This window comes from Larus michahellis, chromosome 1 (genome assembly GCF_964199755.1).
Source record: "Larus michahellis chromosome 1, bLarMic1.1, whole genome shotgun sequence".
NCBI lineage: Eukaryota > Metazoa > Chordata > Aves > Charadriiformes > Laridae > Larus > Larus michahellis.
The window spans coordinates 148,934,461-148,951,158 of NC_133896.1; the positions used below are offsets into that span (position 1 = coordinate 148,934,461).

Sequence of the window (16,698 nt, forward strand, 5' to 3'; positions counted from 1 at the left end):
TGTCTGGCAGCAGCTGTAAAACCTCTTTGTTATTATTGTCTTTTGAAATATGCTGGTACAAATATTATATTTCTTGGATGTGGGGGGTGAGATATGAAATAAGACAAAATTCTAATGTTTGTCTGGCTTGTCGTGGCCAGGACATTTGGGAGGGATGTGTCTGTAGACTAGATTGGCAGATAGGAATGGAGGAGCAGACTGGTGAAAAAGACTGGAACTAAACTCGTCATTGTTAAGTTGCAAATGCTGGACTTGAGAAATTTTGGGGGATATTTTTAGAAAAGAAGGTCAGGGTGAGGAAAGCATTTGCCAACGTGGCATTTAATTGCAAGGCAATCTCATGCATTGAACTGACTGGAAGCATGGATATGGAAGTCTATATCTCCAATATGAACAAGGAGAGACTTCCATCTGTCTAGTTCTGTTGTGTTTAGAAAATTGGGACTTTGATGCAGCCTTTGATTACAGAGATAAGTGACTAATGTCTGTGTTCTGTCTTTATGAAAGTAATCTCAAAAGGATTGCAAATGCTGTTTTGTTGTTTGGACAGAAAGTGGTGGTATTATTTACATGACTTGCTGGTAATTACTAAGATGCTAGATGCATTACAGATGTTGAAATATTGCTGCATAAAATTAGTGTAAATGTCAATATATAGCTCTCCTTGATTTTGAAATTAAGGCAATTGCTATCTTTTTTTCTGTGTTGGAATAGGAAAACAAGGAAATACTACAGAAATGCGGATAGTTAGGAGCAAAATCTGATTTAAAGTGCGTTCTTTGTGATACTGTTCATTGCAAATGCTTTGCGAGTCTTACATGATGGTGTTGATATCAAACGTTCATCCTCCCTAGGAGGTTACAGCAGTGTTTTCTGGATTCTAAGGTCACTGTCTTATGAAATGTAACATGAGAGCTAGCACCTGTGACAGTTAACATGGTAAAATACTACTTCCCTCCACCCTGTACTCTTAATGAAAGACAATATTGCTATAAACTTGTGGGCTGGGCATTTCACCTTTAAATTTCTAATCTAGAACTGAATTCAAGGGGGAAGTAGCTTAACTGATCTTTTCCCCCCTCTCCTTTTTTTCTTTAGATGACAGCACTGAATGCCAAACTGCATCAAAGAAAGAAGAACAAAACGACAAAGAAAAGAAAGATGAAGAAGAGACTCCGCTACCCACTTACAGGGCCAAATCGATTGTTGAGAGTTGGGTGTGGGGCAAACAACCAGGTATTACAGCTGTTTTGGTCGTTATCACTGAAGTGTTACATATTCTATATTGATCACTACTTTCGTAGCATGAATCCAATGTACTTGGATCCAATGTACTTGCTGACAGATGCATCTGTTAAGTTAGCGGAATAAGTTGGATAAGTGGTTAACTGTGATTCAAGTTAAACGTTTACTATAATTACTTTCAGATTTAATTAGACTCATGACTTGAGTAGTCAATTTGCACCTTTCATGCTGCTTGAAGGAATGATAAACTGACTTGGAACGAATGCGGTTATACAGTGAAATGTTACGATGTCTTCAGGATATTTCTTTTCAGTTGCAGACAGTAAAAAGAAATTGCTTAGTTTCTGAAGCCTGAATTTTCTGCAGGCATTGAAGGCTTAATAGGTGATTTTTCTTTTTGACTTCATGGTCTGGTAGATAAGTTTGAGTGAATCATGGGAGTTAGTTCAATTAACTGTCTGTCCTGACCTTTGCTGACAGTAATCTCAACTATGATGGTTTGTGTGTTCACATCTTCATATATGGCTGCATAAAACACTGATTTTGATATTGAAGCCATTTGAAGTTCGTGGATGTTTATTACTGCAGAGCAGCAATTCATTGTCTAAAGCTGTCCATGTTTAAAAATAGCGTATCAGAAGAAGCTTCGCTTCAGTGGTTTGTTTTACAGTTTTGGTGCATGATATTGCTTGGTTCAGATGTTGACATCTACAAATGCTGGAGAGATCTGTTGTGCCCCTTTCCCTTTCCCCTCACCCAGCAGCACTTGAAGATCCCTGAGAAAAGTATTGTCTCTTCAGTGCCAGAATCTGCATCTGTGTAGGCCTGTTTGCTAGGGGGGCTATTTGTTTCTGTTGAGCCACAGGTCAGCTGCTAGTCTGCTGTCCTCTGCTCTGTGCCAGCCAGCTTGCTCCCTTTTCTTAAGGACAGGAGGACAGATGGACTTGCTGTCACTCTAGTAATAGGACAGAATTTTGCAGTGTAGGAGGAATGAAAAGAATTGCCACTACAGTGGAAGGGACAGTGAGAATTGAATGTGTTGAAGAGATGTAAGCTGAAGGTCACATTACTTTTGCTTTGTATTTTTATTTAGTGTTTGTTGCTGAAGGGTAAAGTAAACTGTTTTACAAAAAGGTTATCTAAATGCCAAGTATTTTACCAAATTTCTCCCAGCTTACCAACGTGTTCAGGACAAGACCTGGCCTTTAAGCTCTCCCTCCAATTATTTCTTAAAAATTGAACAAACAGTTATTTAGAAAAGAGAAGTGTATGTATATTCGGAGTTTTCAGAAAAAAATAACTTTTTTGTATTTACTTCTAGTGATTATATATAGTGTGGTTTATTGGCACACATATAGATACTTATTCTGGAAATTACTTATGAAGACTTATCTTATGAATTTGTCTCTGTTACCATTTGTGCTTGAAGTTTGCATCACCTAGCTCTGACATACAAATCATTAAACAATACTACAAACACACCCAGCTGTGACATACAAATCATTAAACAATACTACAAACACACCTGCAGTTTATTTATAGAAGTGTTACAGGTGTCTTTTGTTCATGATTGTAGGTAACTTTTTGTTTTGTATATGTCAGAAGTGTAGCTAACAGCTGCCTTCTGAGCCATCCTAGTTTTTGTGGCTTGGTAATTAATTTTGAAAAAAAAATAAAAATAGATAATCACTTAAATTTTGGTACTTTGTATAAGTGTTTCATAAAATGAGGAAAATGGTTTTAACCTTTTCTTCTGTCATCCTTCATAAAAATAAAATGAACCTTTGAACATTTGCCAGTCAAAAGCATGAAGGAACTTTCAAAAAGTAGAATTGTTTCTTAAATATATTGTTGCTGATCAAGTAAGAATTAAAGACTTACTATGTTTTCATTTGTGTTTAATATTCCTTTACAAGTAAGGTATAATTTGGAGATGTGAGCCTGGAGTTATTTTACAAAAAGAGCTGAAGAGGCATTTAAAGTCTGTGTTTCAGGTCAATATCCTGAGCTTTTGCTACTGAGTTGAATGATTTACAGTCTTACATTGTGAAAATAGTATCTAGGCATTTGACGGTGTATATCTATGGTTTAGAAGTGTTGTAATACAATCTTATTTTGCTAAGAAGTGTGGAGGATCATGCTATTGAACTTCAACAGGCTAATACAGGTCAGTGGGCCTTGTGACATCCCTCCCCCTTGTGGACTGAGAGATCTTGAGAGTACACAAAAAAACCTGTTCATAAAATGTGTCGAGAAGCAGTACTTTTTGTCCCCTCCCAGTCCCCCGTTGTCTTGTCACCCTGGCACAAGTTCAGAGAAGCAAAATATTTTCCCTAGTTCTAATTTGTGCTGAGATCACTACTCTGCCTGAACAGGGCAAAGAGGTCATAGGGTTTTTTTGGAATGTTCTTATTATGCCAAGTACTGTAAAAATGTGTTAGATAGTAGTAAATACATGGGTAAGATATTATTTGACTTTAAGGTGTTTTTCTATTTCTTGCATCTTAGTGTTCATCCATTTCATATTTAACTCTTAACTGCTGTGTGTTGAAATATTCTGGCCTCTTTTTTGACATGAGTGCTTCTTTAAAACATCTTCCCCGCATCCCATTCCTATTAGGTTGTGTGTTTGTTCATTCACCAGTTCTTCTGAGTCTTCCCCAAAATCTTGTTTTACTACTTTCATCAGTTTTCTTTTCTGAAAATATTTGTCTTTAAGCATTTTGCATAATCTGGAGAGAAGTCTAGGTGTTCAGCCCTGGATATGGGGAGAAAAAGAGGAAACGCTTTGAAGCAGTTGTTCAAAATCAACAGAAAGTACAGCAGTATTTCATTTTCTTGGGCTTCTTTTTCTTAGTCATGATTTGCGTAAGGTTGGCTATATTGAGTCAAACCTAAGGACAGTCTAGTCCAATGTCCTAACTGCAACAGCATAAATAGCAATAGCCAAGTGAATAATTAGGTCCCATGTTTATGATTATCTGTAGCCTATAGACTTTGAGCCAGAGGTCATTTTATGGGGGAATGTGAATGTGTGTTTGGATTTCCCCCCACACCCCAGCCTTTATTTTGCTTGAGTATATATGTGCATGGCATAACTTAATAGGGTTTAATATTTTTTGATGTTGATTTTTTGGCATTAATTTGTCTAGTCCTGTTCTGAACTTTTAGCATCCACAGCTATACATAGCAAGGAGCTTTGCAATTCAGCTATTTCTCACATGAATATTGCGTCCTCCTAGGCCTTGACTTGATTTTGGCATCTCTTAGTTTCACCTAATGCCCTGTTGTTCTTGTAGTGGAAGAGGTTGATCCTTACTTGCCTTCCCCAACACTGGTGAGGTGGCCTTTTTGTGTTTTAAGAATTCTGTCACAATCACTCCCCAGTTGTATCTTTCCCTCACTGAAGATCTTATTTCATGCAACTTCTTTGCACGCTGAAGCTATTCCAAATACTTAGCTCTTCCCTCTGTGTTGTGGTGTTTTTTTTTTTTCCCCTATATTTTTATGCCAGGGAAGGTGGGTTGGGAACTGTATATACTACTTCAGCTATGGTACCTCATGGGATTCATCAAATGATGTAACGATCTCTGTTTTTTGTCCTGTCTTGATACTCTGTTTTTCCAGCTGCTATGACCAATTTCTTCTTGGATCTACCCTGTTGTAGTACCAAGATCTCATTCCTGAGTTGAAGATTGTTTGGAGCCCATTTAACAGGGAAAACTGGGATTTTGTTTCCATGGCTCATCAGTGTACATCTACTGTTTATTGCTCACTTAATTAATTGCCCGCATATCTTTATGTTTGGCTCTCATCTTTACTAATGTAGTACCAATGGACTTAATAACATAAATATTTGTCTCCATTTCCACACAATTTATGCATGTATGGAACAGCAGAGAAATTTACACGGGTTTCTGTGGGATTTGCTGTTGTTGTCACTCCTAAGTGTATACTGGCTATTTATTCATGTTTCTTGGTGCATTCTATATGTGTCTCTATCAGTGTTAAGGGTTCTAACCCTTAACATTTAATATATGTATCACTATTGGGTGTTTAGAAATGTTTTCAATACACCATGTCTTTGTAGATATAAAATCTGAAATGCAGTTTTCCCTTAAGATGAATACTGTTTCTATTTTTTGTTGTTGTGTGGGTTTTTTTTGTAGTTGTTGGTTTTTGGTTGTGGGTTTGTGGGGGTTTTTTTGATTTTTTTTTCTTTTTTTTTTTTTTTTGTCTTGGGGAAACAGCACTAGCTGAATCTTTCTCAAAGCTTAAAACTGTAGAGCCAGCTCACTTTGATTGTGAGTATAGTTGAGTACTTATTTAATACTACCTGAGGTCAGGTAACTTAGAAAAAACCAGGAACAGTTCAATTGGTGCAACAACTATGTGCGTAAAAACTTTAAAAACTGTTAAATAGATTATGATTCAAATTCACTGTAATCTGATCTCATTTCGTATGTTTAAGATACTAAATATTGCATACTTACAGATGAAGCTACTTTAAATTCACCTTAATTGCTGTCTGACTAGAAAATGCTACTTTCTACTTGGAAGTTTCAGTAGGAATGCTACTGTTCTGTCTCCTCTGTAGGAAAAAAGATTAAATGAGGAAATAGTGCAAACATGCTTAAATGAATAAGCAATGTACAGTTGAAGTGGGAATATGATTTTCTTGTGTAATGTTTCTTGGTTTATATTAGCAGTGAATTAAACTATTGTGGTAGTGAATTGTTGTCATGCTGTAGCGCTTCTGGGGTTTCCTCCTGTATGAGTTGAGAGCTTGTTTACGGTTGTGGCATCTTGTTTTTCCCCACATTGTTAGTATAGCTGATTGTGCCAAGAAATGCCTTAGAGGCAGTACCTAAGGGGGCAGGTTAAAATGACCTATGTGAATTCAGTGAGATACTACTGAGATCCATGTCACTACCAACAGCAGTAGAATCTTTCTGTGTTTGCTTTGTGAGACAGAAGGAGACATGCAGAACTCCCCTTCTGTAAGGGCTATTAGTTACATGATTAAATCTAAATTTGTACTGTGTACAAAAGTAATTAAAAGCAGTCATGATACTGAAAAAAATGGTTTTAACCTCCTTTATAGTGACATTTTCTACTTGAATACCATTTCTTGATCAGTACTTTTAAGTTTAGATTTAGAAATACTGATAAAAGAATGTTCAGTCAAAGGATAAAATTTGACCTCTTCTGTTCGACGTTTCTCAGAACTCCTTTGTCCCTGTTTTTTCTTGTACTTTCTTGCCACTTGGAACAGATTTTAACTCACCTTCTCCTGCCAGCTTGACAGCTGTTGTCCAGCTCCAAGTATCTGTTTGGTCGCTGTTTATACTCTTATGGGGGGGCTGTGTGTGTATGTATATTTTTACAGACACAAAACTCAGTTCTTGCTATTTAGTTCTGTGCGTATTTGAGCATCAATTTAAACAGGTTTTGCGTGCAATGTAAAACTTTGAGAATTAAGCACCCAGCCACGTAATGAGGTGCATTCTGAATGTGCATGCAACTATTCATTATTTCTCCTGCTGAATATTAATGAGGTGAGGTCTGCTGATGATCATCGTTTGAATAGTGGAGCAGACAAAAGGAAGGTAAAAGCTAAGCGGCCTTTAGGAATTATACTTTTTGTTTGGTATAAGATAATTTTGGGAGCCTGTTTAGCTTGGTTTCTGGTGGAAATTATGTGTATGTGATTGCATTTTTGTCCACTTATTCTGTGGCGATGGCTTGCAGGCCCGTTAGATGCCTGTTAAGCCAAGCCAACTGCATCCTCTGTCGGCTCTTGATCCAGTGGAAATACCATGTGGTGGAAGGGGAAAGAGGAGACAAAATATAAGAACCTCTAGGAAATCAGAACACATTAGTCCTGCTGCTGACAGGAATCTGTGCTCATTATAACAGTAGATTCTTGTGAAATTCTGTTTGAAATGTGTTTTGAGTTTTTAGGTCTGAAATTTTTCCAAACCGTAACATCTGTATTTGCCTTTACTAAAACTTGTCACTCAACCAAAGTCCTTGAAACTTCTCAGTTTGATATTGGCATTTTTAAGGTAGGTCCTTAATTTACCAGTTAGAAGCCTGTGGTGTTCCGTACAGGAGCTAATGAAATAAGTGTTAAAAAACAATTTAATATGTTAATTTTTTTTTTTTGGAGTTGCTAAAGCAGGAGCAAACATGCCTTTGGACAGGCTACCTGTCTTAGGCTCATGTCAGGTTGGTGTTTTGGCTGTGGCTGAGATGGTTTAAGATGTTACTGTCTTCAGCTCCTTGTTTTGCCCCTCCTAGTTTTGCTGGCATACCTAAATAACATGTCACTCCTTAACTCTGTTCTGTCAAATGATCTGGGTTAAACACTACTGGTATCTTTTCCTTCTAATGCAGAGAACTTCTGGCAGGAAGAACTGAGAAGTGAAGACGTGTAGTTATGTTAGTTGCTGAGGGGAGGGAGGGATGTGATAAAATTTAAGATGGTAAAAACCTTACCTGTCTTCACTGCAGCCAAAAACATGTCTGACTGTAGCTGTCATTTAACAAGTATTCTGCTAGTGGTAGCTTGAGGATTTAAACTTGTATGGTATGACTTTAACTCTTATGTTGTAGGTAAATAATGTGTCTCCACCCTTGATAAAATAACTGATAAAGAAAAGCATTGCAAGGGATGGTTAGCATCAAGGGCTGGCATAGTGGCATATGGACAGTTTTGTTTAAAGAGTTCCCTGTAACCTTCTCAAATGAAATTTGAATCGTTACTATTAATAAGCTATTCTCTCATTAGTGTACTTAGTTCATTGGTGTTGTTCAGACTTTAGGGTTTACAGAAATCAATTTCACTGGGTGGATTCCCAGATGTATTTAAAACTTTCTAAAGATGAACTTAATTTTTGTAAAGATCAATTTACTTATGGAATAAGAGAAGTCTTGAAATAAGGAAGTGTATAGATATATCTCAGTTAAAAACAGTATTAGTTTTAATAAAATAGGACAGTTCTTAGTTTAATTTTGAGATGTCTGAGTTACAGGACTACTGTAACCTTTTCCAGCCATTACTACGCTTTGCATATGAACTTTCTTTTCCATTCTTGAAATAATAAAGTATGTATAAAACATTTAAGAGTGGTATTATTTAATTTTGGTAGAAAACCTTCCTAAAATTGTAGCCATTTGAGAATGTGAAGGCAAGGTGAGAAGGGGGAGATAAAATATTATGACTAAATTCAGTAAACTTAAGTTTATGCTTCATGCAGGTTATTTTTATGTGGTTTGAATATTGGTGAGGCTAAATCATATTTTCCATTAGAAAAGAAAAATTTTGCATGCAGTGTTTAAGTATTTGAATATAATATATTGTAACTGAACATTTCTTCATATTACTAGTTTCTGAATATACAGACTTTGTGATTTTTAGCACTAATCGCTTGAAAATTGAATTCTTGCAAGCCCTTTTTATTCATAAAAAGCGAAGACAGAATTGTAGTTGATTCCTTTTCTAGCTTTTGTATTGCCTTAATTTGACTTTTTATTTGTTGACTTCATTGACAGAAGAGCAAAATAGCTTGCTTTTAAAATCCCTTACTTTTAAAAGGGCTATTGTGAGGTTTTGTTTTGTGAAACATTGCATAGTCCATGGAACTGTGGACTGGTTTTGTATTAAAAGAGAATTGAACCTTTGAGGTATTTAAGCCCTAGAGTAATCTTAATTTATCTTTTGGTCAAATGAGCCAGTTGTCCTATCAGATCATTGAATAGGATGTTGAGTATCTTACAGGTTACCCTCAGTATGTATTGCTGAACCATTGGAAATTAATTAGTGTGCGTATAATACAATGGCTAGCTTTAAAACTGGTGCCACTTGATGTGCATACGTTTTATGTGCTTCTGTAGGATTCTGTTGTCTGTGCATTCAGAGTTCATGCAGTAATTTGCGTCACGTATTACATCAGAACGGCTGGTATGCCAGTAACAGCAGTACTATGGTTAGATTGAAAGTGGTTTGCAAGGTATGCAGTTGACTTTTAAGGAAACTTCCTCATAAAGTAATTGCTGGAGGTGGTTTCTGCCCATCCAAAGTGTTTCTTTCCAGTAGTACCTATGATAAATGTTTAACAAGCGTATTATTTTGAAATTAAGGGCTTTATCATCTAATTCTTCAACTCTCAGAAATAATTTTAGAGGTTGTCCACGTTTAGGTAAGTTGCCAGCCAGGAAGGAATGATGAATGCCGTAGTTCTGTATTACTTTATAGACTTCGGAGTCTGGCACCTAGCGCTTGATCGCTGTGGCACCAAACATAAACTCCGTCTTCCCCAAACGTAAGCATTAATTAAAGTGCCTTGTTTTTTCTTCATTGACTATTTCTTTACTTTTCCCATAGATACGTAAGACCATAATGTGGGGAATGAATCTGCAGAATGAAACCAGTTGCCAAAAAGAACAATGTTAAGAAAAGCCGCTTTGTGAAGCAGAGAGTATGATCATTTCATTGTTGCATCCTGGTGGTATTTAGAGGTTGATAGGGCTTTAGTATTCAGGAAGGGAAGAAAAAACCCTGTATTTTTATCTCTTCAGATGGTTTGTTTAGGGGAATCATGAAACTGGGATTTTAGTTTTGACCATATTCTGTTAAGATACTCTGAAATGCAGAAGCCATGTGCTGCAAGATGCTGTTTTGTATTTTTGCTTGCAAAATAAAGGTTAAGGCACATCTGAAATAACAGCAGCAGTCTCAGAACATGTAGTTTACGTTTTGTAGAAGTTTTTACTTTGGTGCAGAATACTTGTTAACTGACAAGTACAGTCAGATACGTTTTTACTTTACATTAAACCTTCTGAGTAAACTTCTATATGGCCATAATGTTAAGAGATATTATAAAAGCTGAACCAAACATATCAAATGTGCCTTTGACAGGCAACTGTTTTATTTATGTGTTACTTTACATTGTGATCTGAAGTAGTTGTTTGTATGTAACTGTTTGTTGTACAACTTATGTAAGTTGTTTGTGTGTAACAAAAGTATGTACTGATACTCCACTGCGATACAGAATTCTTTGGGGAATTTTGTAGAACTAATATTAAGTGCAGAGTGAATTTTTTTATCATATTTCTTTTTGGTTTTGTAATATTTGTTCTTGTTTCAGTCAAGGTGATGTGCCTTAGAAAAGGTATGAGTGGGTGTAGTAGCTCCTATTGCTTTTGTCTTTTTAAGATCTAGACTGCAAGGAACACTTTTTAATCTATTCTTTCTTGTGGAAAAAATAAATTGTTCCTCATAGTCAGGTGGAAAGATGTAAATTGCCTCAAGGAAAGGAATCTTAACACATTATGAAATAGTGAAATGTGAGTAGCAATGTTGAAAACAGGCTGGGGTGATGGCTGGCAGCAAACCCTAAGCGACTGTGCAATGTGATCCGGTGGCACAGAAGGCCGCTTGAATTCTCTGCTGGGTACACAAAGATGCATTGCAGAGAGGGACGGAACTTTGAAATAGTTTATACATTTACTCTTGCAAAAAAGGTTATGCCACATGAGATATAATTTTCAACTCTAGAGACTACCTGCCATAAGTGTGTCTAAATTTCTATAGCTTGGAGGCAGCTGTTCCAAAAAATGTGTTGATTTTTTGGTTGGTTTTTTTTTTAGGCTGTGTCCATCTTCTCACAAACATATATATGTATGTATATGCAGACATACATCTTTTTTCATACCCCTTAGCGAGGTGTCAGTTAAAACAAAGGTAGCAGTCAGTCAACAAATGTGGTTGGCTTAAGGACGAGTACAGTAATTCAGTGCACCGCAGAACGGGGTGGCCTAGTGATCAGACTGTTAATAAAGGGACAGAACAGAACCCTTCTGAGAATGCACTTTGTTGATGTTTTTCATAGGAATTAAAGCTACAGAGAATATAAAAATACACAATTTCCAAATTTTTATTTTAAAATTTTGTGGGCTTTTTTTTTCGTTGTTGTTGATGACTCTGTACTTGTTACCATCTGTCACTAGATTTCTGGGACTGCTGACTGTTGACTGCTTTTTCTGCTTAGTGAAGAACTAATTCTCTTGTGTTGGTACATAAGTCAGATCTTTTATTTGCTAATAGTACTTTCAAGCGTCTTAAATTTCTGACATTATTTGTTTCAGAAGCTTAGCAGCTCTTGGCAGTGATCCTAGAGCTTCTGAGAGTAGTTTTATAACTTCTGAGAAACTTAAGATAAAGTGTATGAGTGCAAAATGTAAGCATACCCTTGTGGGGACTTGCAAGGTTGTTGCCTGCACTTAAGAGAAGTCTGACTCTGAGGTCTGATGATGATAAGCATTTACTGTCTAACTTGTTTTTTTGAGAAGTGTGAATATTTCCTGTGACACTTTAATTTCAGACATGAAATATGAAGGTTCAGATGTGTTCACACAAAACCAGTTTTGATGTTAAACTTTGTCTAAACACCTGTTAAGTGTGATTTTGATTAATGTTGTGGGTTAGAAATGTGCACCTTAAATATGGAAACAGAGTTTCACTGGGTTTTAAGGTTCAGACTTCTGGTCAGTTCAGTTTTCAATCTGTTTTGATTTTTCCTGGTACTGTATATAACAAAGAAAGATGAACACCCATAAAATGATGTCTTTCTCCAATACTCAGATGTGAATGAATTGAAGGAGTGCCTTCAAGTACTAGTGAAGGAACAGCAGACTCTGGCCACACAAACTGCTACAACAGCTCTTTCAGCTATGAGGCTAAAGCAGAGGCTAGTTATCCTGGAACGATATTTCATTGCACTGAACAGAACAGTTCTTCAGGAGAATGTCAAAGTTAAGTGGAAAAGCAGTAGTATTCCTCTGCCTGCTGTGGATAAGAAAAGGTAATGACACATGCATGCACAAGTTAATGCATTAGGAAAGTCATAGAAAGGTTATCAGCCTGTATGTGAGCACTTCATGTGATTTGTTCCTTCTTGTGAGACAGCAGCAGTAAAGAAACTCTTCTTACTTCTTAAGATGGTTTTCCATGGTGTTACCTGCCATGCAGTTTTCCTCCTTGGCTGATGCTTGCTTATAGTGTCACTGTTCATACTGGTGGGTTTTTATTGTAATACAGTGTTGCAGATATTATTCTTTGAGCTGTAAGTATACTTTTATTGAGGTAATCCTATTGTTCTACTCAGCTACAAAGTATGGAGAAGCTGATTTCAGAAGTGATGCTGATGGAGGATATATAGTTCTAATAACAGTAATATATTGTTTTGTCAATATTTTCTCAGTTAAGGTGCATAACAAATTTCAAAATACAAATACAGAAAAGTTGAACCGTTTTCCTTACTTGGATGAGAAATGCTGTAATGGTGCAATTTTTAGGAAACTGTTTCCAGAGAACTAACTGAATAAGAAATCGTCTGATTACTTTCCATGTCTAGATAGATTTTTCTATTTTTAGGTGAATAAGCTATCAGATGAGGCATTAAAGAAGCTATTCAGTAGCTGAACAAGGTTGCTGTCTGACAGAACGAGCAATTCAGCCAGGGAAATTTTTATGTTAGATTGTCTCTAGCTTCAAAAATGAAAGGAGACAGTAAGTAGATATCATGACTAGTTATTATGGGATTAGAGTTCTGAAAATGATACCTTTCTCTGAATAGTCTGTTCTCTGATTTTTTTTTTTCAGTTCTGATTAAAAAGAACGCTGATATATTTATCAGATTGCTAAAAATGCCAGTTTAAATCTTTTCTCTTTTGAAAAAGTCATAAGCAATTCATTTTCTTTTGATGTAAGATTAAAAAGAAAACAGAATTGTTGGTGTCTTTCTGAGAGGAAGCAGTAAGGAATCTCCTGTCATTAAGTACAAAGGAAAGCTTACTTAAATTAATGTGACTGTTTACATAAAAAGAAAAGTTAAGGCAAATGTATGCGAGTCCAGCGGATATTAATAAAATGTAAAGAGATATTCGTAATATTGACACCTGAATGGAAAGCTAAGAAATGATAAAATTAATGGAAAGAATTATCAGTAATTAAAAATTCATTAAAAAGAATAGCTTATAAGCATAGCTTATGCAGTCCAAATTAACTGAAAGTATAAACTTCCTGAGTAAATAATGAGTACATGAAGTATCTCATGTCTGTATTTTGAATACACCATTATAATTTCACTCTGGGTAACTATAGGCACCTTTTTGATGGCAGTCAATTATGCCAGTCTGGTTTATTTTTTATCTGTGAAGGTTTGGGAGTTGAATTGATAGTTCTTTGAAGCAGCTGAAGCTGAATTTTGGTTGTTGACATTTTGATGTTGATCACCTTCATTCTCAAGAGGCAATTACAGTTCTTTACAAATAAAAATTGTGTAATTATATATGCATGCATATAGCTAAATTATAAAATTGTCAAATATTCAAGTTATACAAATAATTACTATCACATATATATTATTATTATTATATAAATTATATTGAGACAATGCATATATAATTTTATTTAGCCCAAGACCTGTAGGCAAAGGTGTAGAAGGACTTGCACGAGTCGGATCCCGAGCAGCACTTTCATTTGCATTTGCGTTCCTTCGTAGAGCCTGGAGGTCAGGTAGGTCTACTCTGTAGCGTATTGCATATATTTTTCATTAGAAGACAGATGATTCATTAAAAGCGTGTGTGTATTAAATATTTGCATAGAACTATACACTTACAAATGGCAGATTTGCATAATTGTGTTTTATGTTTATGTGGTGTTATGCCCAACAATACTGTTGCTGATTGAACCCATCCAAGCCAGTACCAATGCTGTGTTGTACTGGAATACTTTTATGTTTAGGAAGGCAAATTAAGATTTCATGAAGAGAATGTATGTTTAATGCTAGGTTTCAGAAAAGTTAGATTTATTCTTCAGACAGGGTTGATCCATTACTACATGATATTAGCAGTTTAGAAAAGAAGTTTGGAGCAGTAGTGTGAAGCTTGTGTTGAGTTTGTGTACTTGTCAGAGGTTAGCAGAATTGTCATCTGTGCCACCTTAACCTACCTATTTGTCTCAGTCTGTGCGATTTGTTCAGATGGCAGCTGTTTGGTTTGGTCTTTGTCCAGCCAGCCCTGGTAGTTCTTCTGATTTCCTCAGCAGATGCATGGTGGGATGAGCTGGTTTAAGAGTTGTCCCCTTTCTGAATGTATTTTTTGTGAAGCAGATAGTTCTTCAGGAGTCTTGCAGTCAAAATATTAATGTGAACATTGAGAACTTTGTACATAATATTAAGTAACTTGTAAGCTTGAGGTTAAAAAAAAAATAAGCCGCAAAACATTGTATACAAAAATGTGTATAATTTTTGTAAAGATGGGAGTGTAACTAATATTACTGTGTTACTCAGGTGAAGATGCAGATCTGTGCAGTGAATTGTTACAGGAATCACTTGATGCACTACGAGCTCTACCAGAGGCATCCCTTTTTGATGAAGGGACTGTATCTTCTGTTTGGCTAGAAGTGGTGGAAAGAGCTACTAAATTCCTAAGGTCTGTTGTGACTGGGTAAGTTTCTTTTCTTGAGCATTGCTGAAGTAGCTGTTAAATAGCAAACCTGCATCTCTTAGCAGCTGATGGTATAAACAGAACAGTTTATGGAAAATTAAAAAGATTGCTTTCCTTTTCTAATGTTATACAAGCAAGCAAAAGATAGATGAACTGTTTCAATGATGCTCTTTAAATATGACCTAATTCCTTTAAGTGTTTAAGAAAAATCTGAATTTGAGTATTCTGCATCGCTGCATGTAGACTTACCTGAAGAATAGCGTTTTGCTAATGTAAACTGTATCCACATGAAGAGTGCTTTGCTAGTACAATATATGTGTAGACTTAATTGTACCTTTGTAGTATAGTACAATAATGCAGACTTCTGTGCATTATGAGGGAAAATGCACTCATGTTGGACTTTTCCCTGTTATTTAAGGAGGCTTAAAGTTACACTTTTACAATAGTTACCAGAAACTAATTGTCTTTTGAGTACTGGAACTACATCCTTATGGTGAATTTCATAAAGAATATTTGATTTTTCACCTGTGAAAATTTTTTCATGTTCTTAACATATTTAATAGAGCTATGGAGTAGATAGTGAAGCCTGGGGCAATTTTAAAGCCTAGTTGCTGCTCTTGCGTGGAACGTGGCAGCTTTTCTTCTCAGTTGCTTTCACCACCAATTTTATATTTTTCTGTAAGTGTAGTGTTTCTTGGTGTGTTGTAGATGCTTTTGTGAGCAAATGTATATTGTTTCCAATTACTTGTTAGTTACTGTATATTATTTGTCTTTTAGAGATGTACATGGAGCTCCCAGTACTAAAGGGCCAGGAAACATTCCGTTGCAAGACCAGCACTTGGCACTTGCCATACTGCTAGAACTGGCAGTGCAGAGGGGTACACTAAGGTGAGAAGTGTGAGCTCTGTGATTTTTAACTGTCATTGTCTGTTGGCATGGCCTGAGCAGTGCCTGTCTTCAGTTTTCATGGGTTTGGGTTTAATGTAGTAATTGTTGTTCAAAGCATATGAACCTTTTCTGTAATGCAGTGGCGATCAAGCTCTTATGTTACCTAGGTTGCAAAATCCATTTGATATTTTGATAATCTGTTTAAAAGGGAAAGCCATGACTTCTGATATTCTTAAACTTCAAAATGTAGAGATTGAATGGTGTGAATAACCTAAAATAATGTTTTTACGAATGCTTATTAATAGAACATGTAAACTTCCTCTTTCAGCCAAATGTTGTCTGCAGTTATGTTGTTGCTTCAGCTTTGGGATAATGGAACAAGAGAAACAGATAATGAGCGATCTGCACAGGGAACAAGTGCACCCCTTCTACCTTTGCTACAAAGATTTCAGAGCATAATATGTAATAAAGATGTGCCCAATACTGAGGAAGAGATTCAGGTACTTACCCTTGGATTATTTGAAAGGGGTATTATGTTGGTATCAAATGTCATTTGGCTTGCTAAAGTACCTATAAATTATCCAAACAAAATCTAGATTTCCTTTGGTAGTAGTGTTTTCCATGTAAGATGTATATACATCGCTGTTGTTTGGTTTTCATGTGTACATTTGAGTTTCTTGAGGTAGGAGGAATGTCATAGTATGGTTAGAGGTAAGCATTGTGTTCCAGAGTTAATGTTTTTGTAATAATTAACTTAGAGATGTGGCCAGTTAACTTTTCCGCACATTTAGATTGTTTTTATTTAGTTGTGTTTGAAGTTAATTGAACGATGACTCTTAGTGAATATTATTGAGGTTGATAAAAAATAGTAAATCAGTTTATTATGCTTGTAACTTTCTATTATATTCGCAATCTGACTACGTTTTCTCAACATGTGTGTGCTGGAATTTTCCTCTATTGTAAGAAAAAGGATGTGCAGAGTTAATTTAGTTCTCTTAAACTTGTGCAGATACTCAGCGTGTCTAACATGTATTGTATAGCAGATGTATG

General features: G+C 36.0%; 1 protein-coding gene across 6 annotated transcripts in view; it reads left to right on the plus strand.

Moving 5' to 3' along the window:
* HERC2 (HECT and RLD domain containing E3 ubiquitin protein ligase 2) overlaps positions 1-16,698 on the plus strand; it is a 116,110-nt gene that overhangs the window by 19,483 nt on the left and 79,929 nt on the right. For 4 of the 6 annotated variants that reach the window (XM_074608134.1, XM_074608182.1, XM_074608173.1 and 1 more), the window contains exons 4-9: positions 1,099-1,236; positions 11,894-12,113; positions 13,728-13,828; positions 14,604-14,760; positions 15,538-15,648; positions 15,977-16,148. In XM_074608134.1, coding sequence (XP_074464235.1) covers positions 1,099-1,236; positions 11,894-12,113; positions 13,728-13,828; positions 14,604-14,760; positions 15,538-15,648; positions 15,977-16,148 — 899 coding nt within the window. The remainder of the gene's footprint in view (positions 1-1,098; positions 1,237-11,893; positions 12,114-13,727; positions 13,829-14,603; positions 14,761-15,537; positions 15,649-15,976; positions 16,149-16,698) is intronic. The other 2 variants (XM_074608154.1, XM_074608164.1) reach the window with 1 other exon arrangement.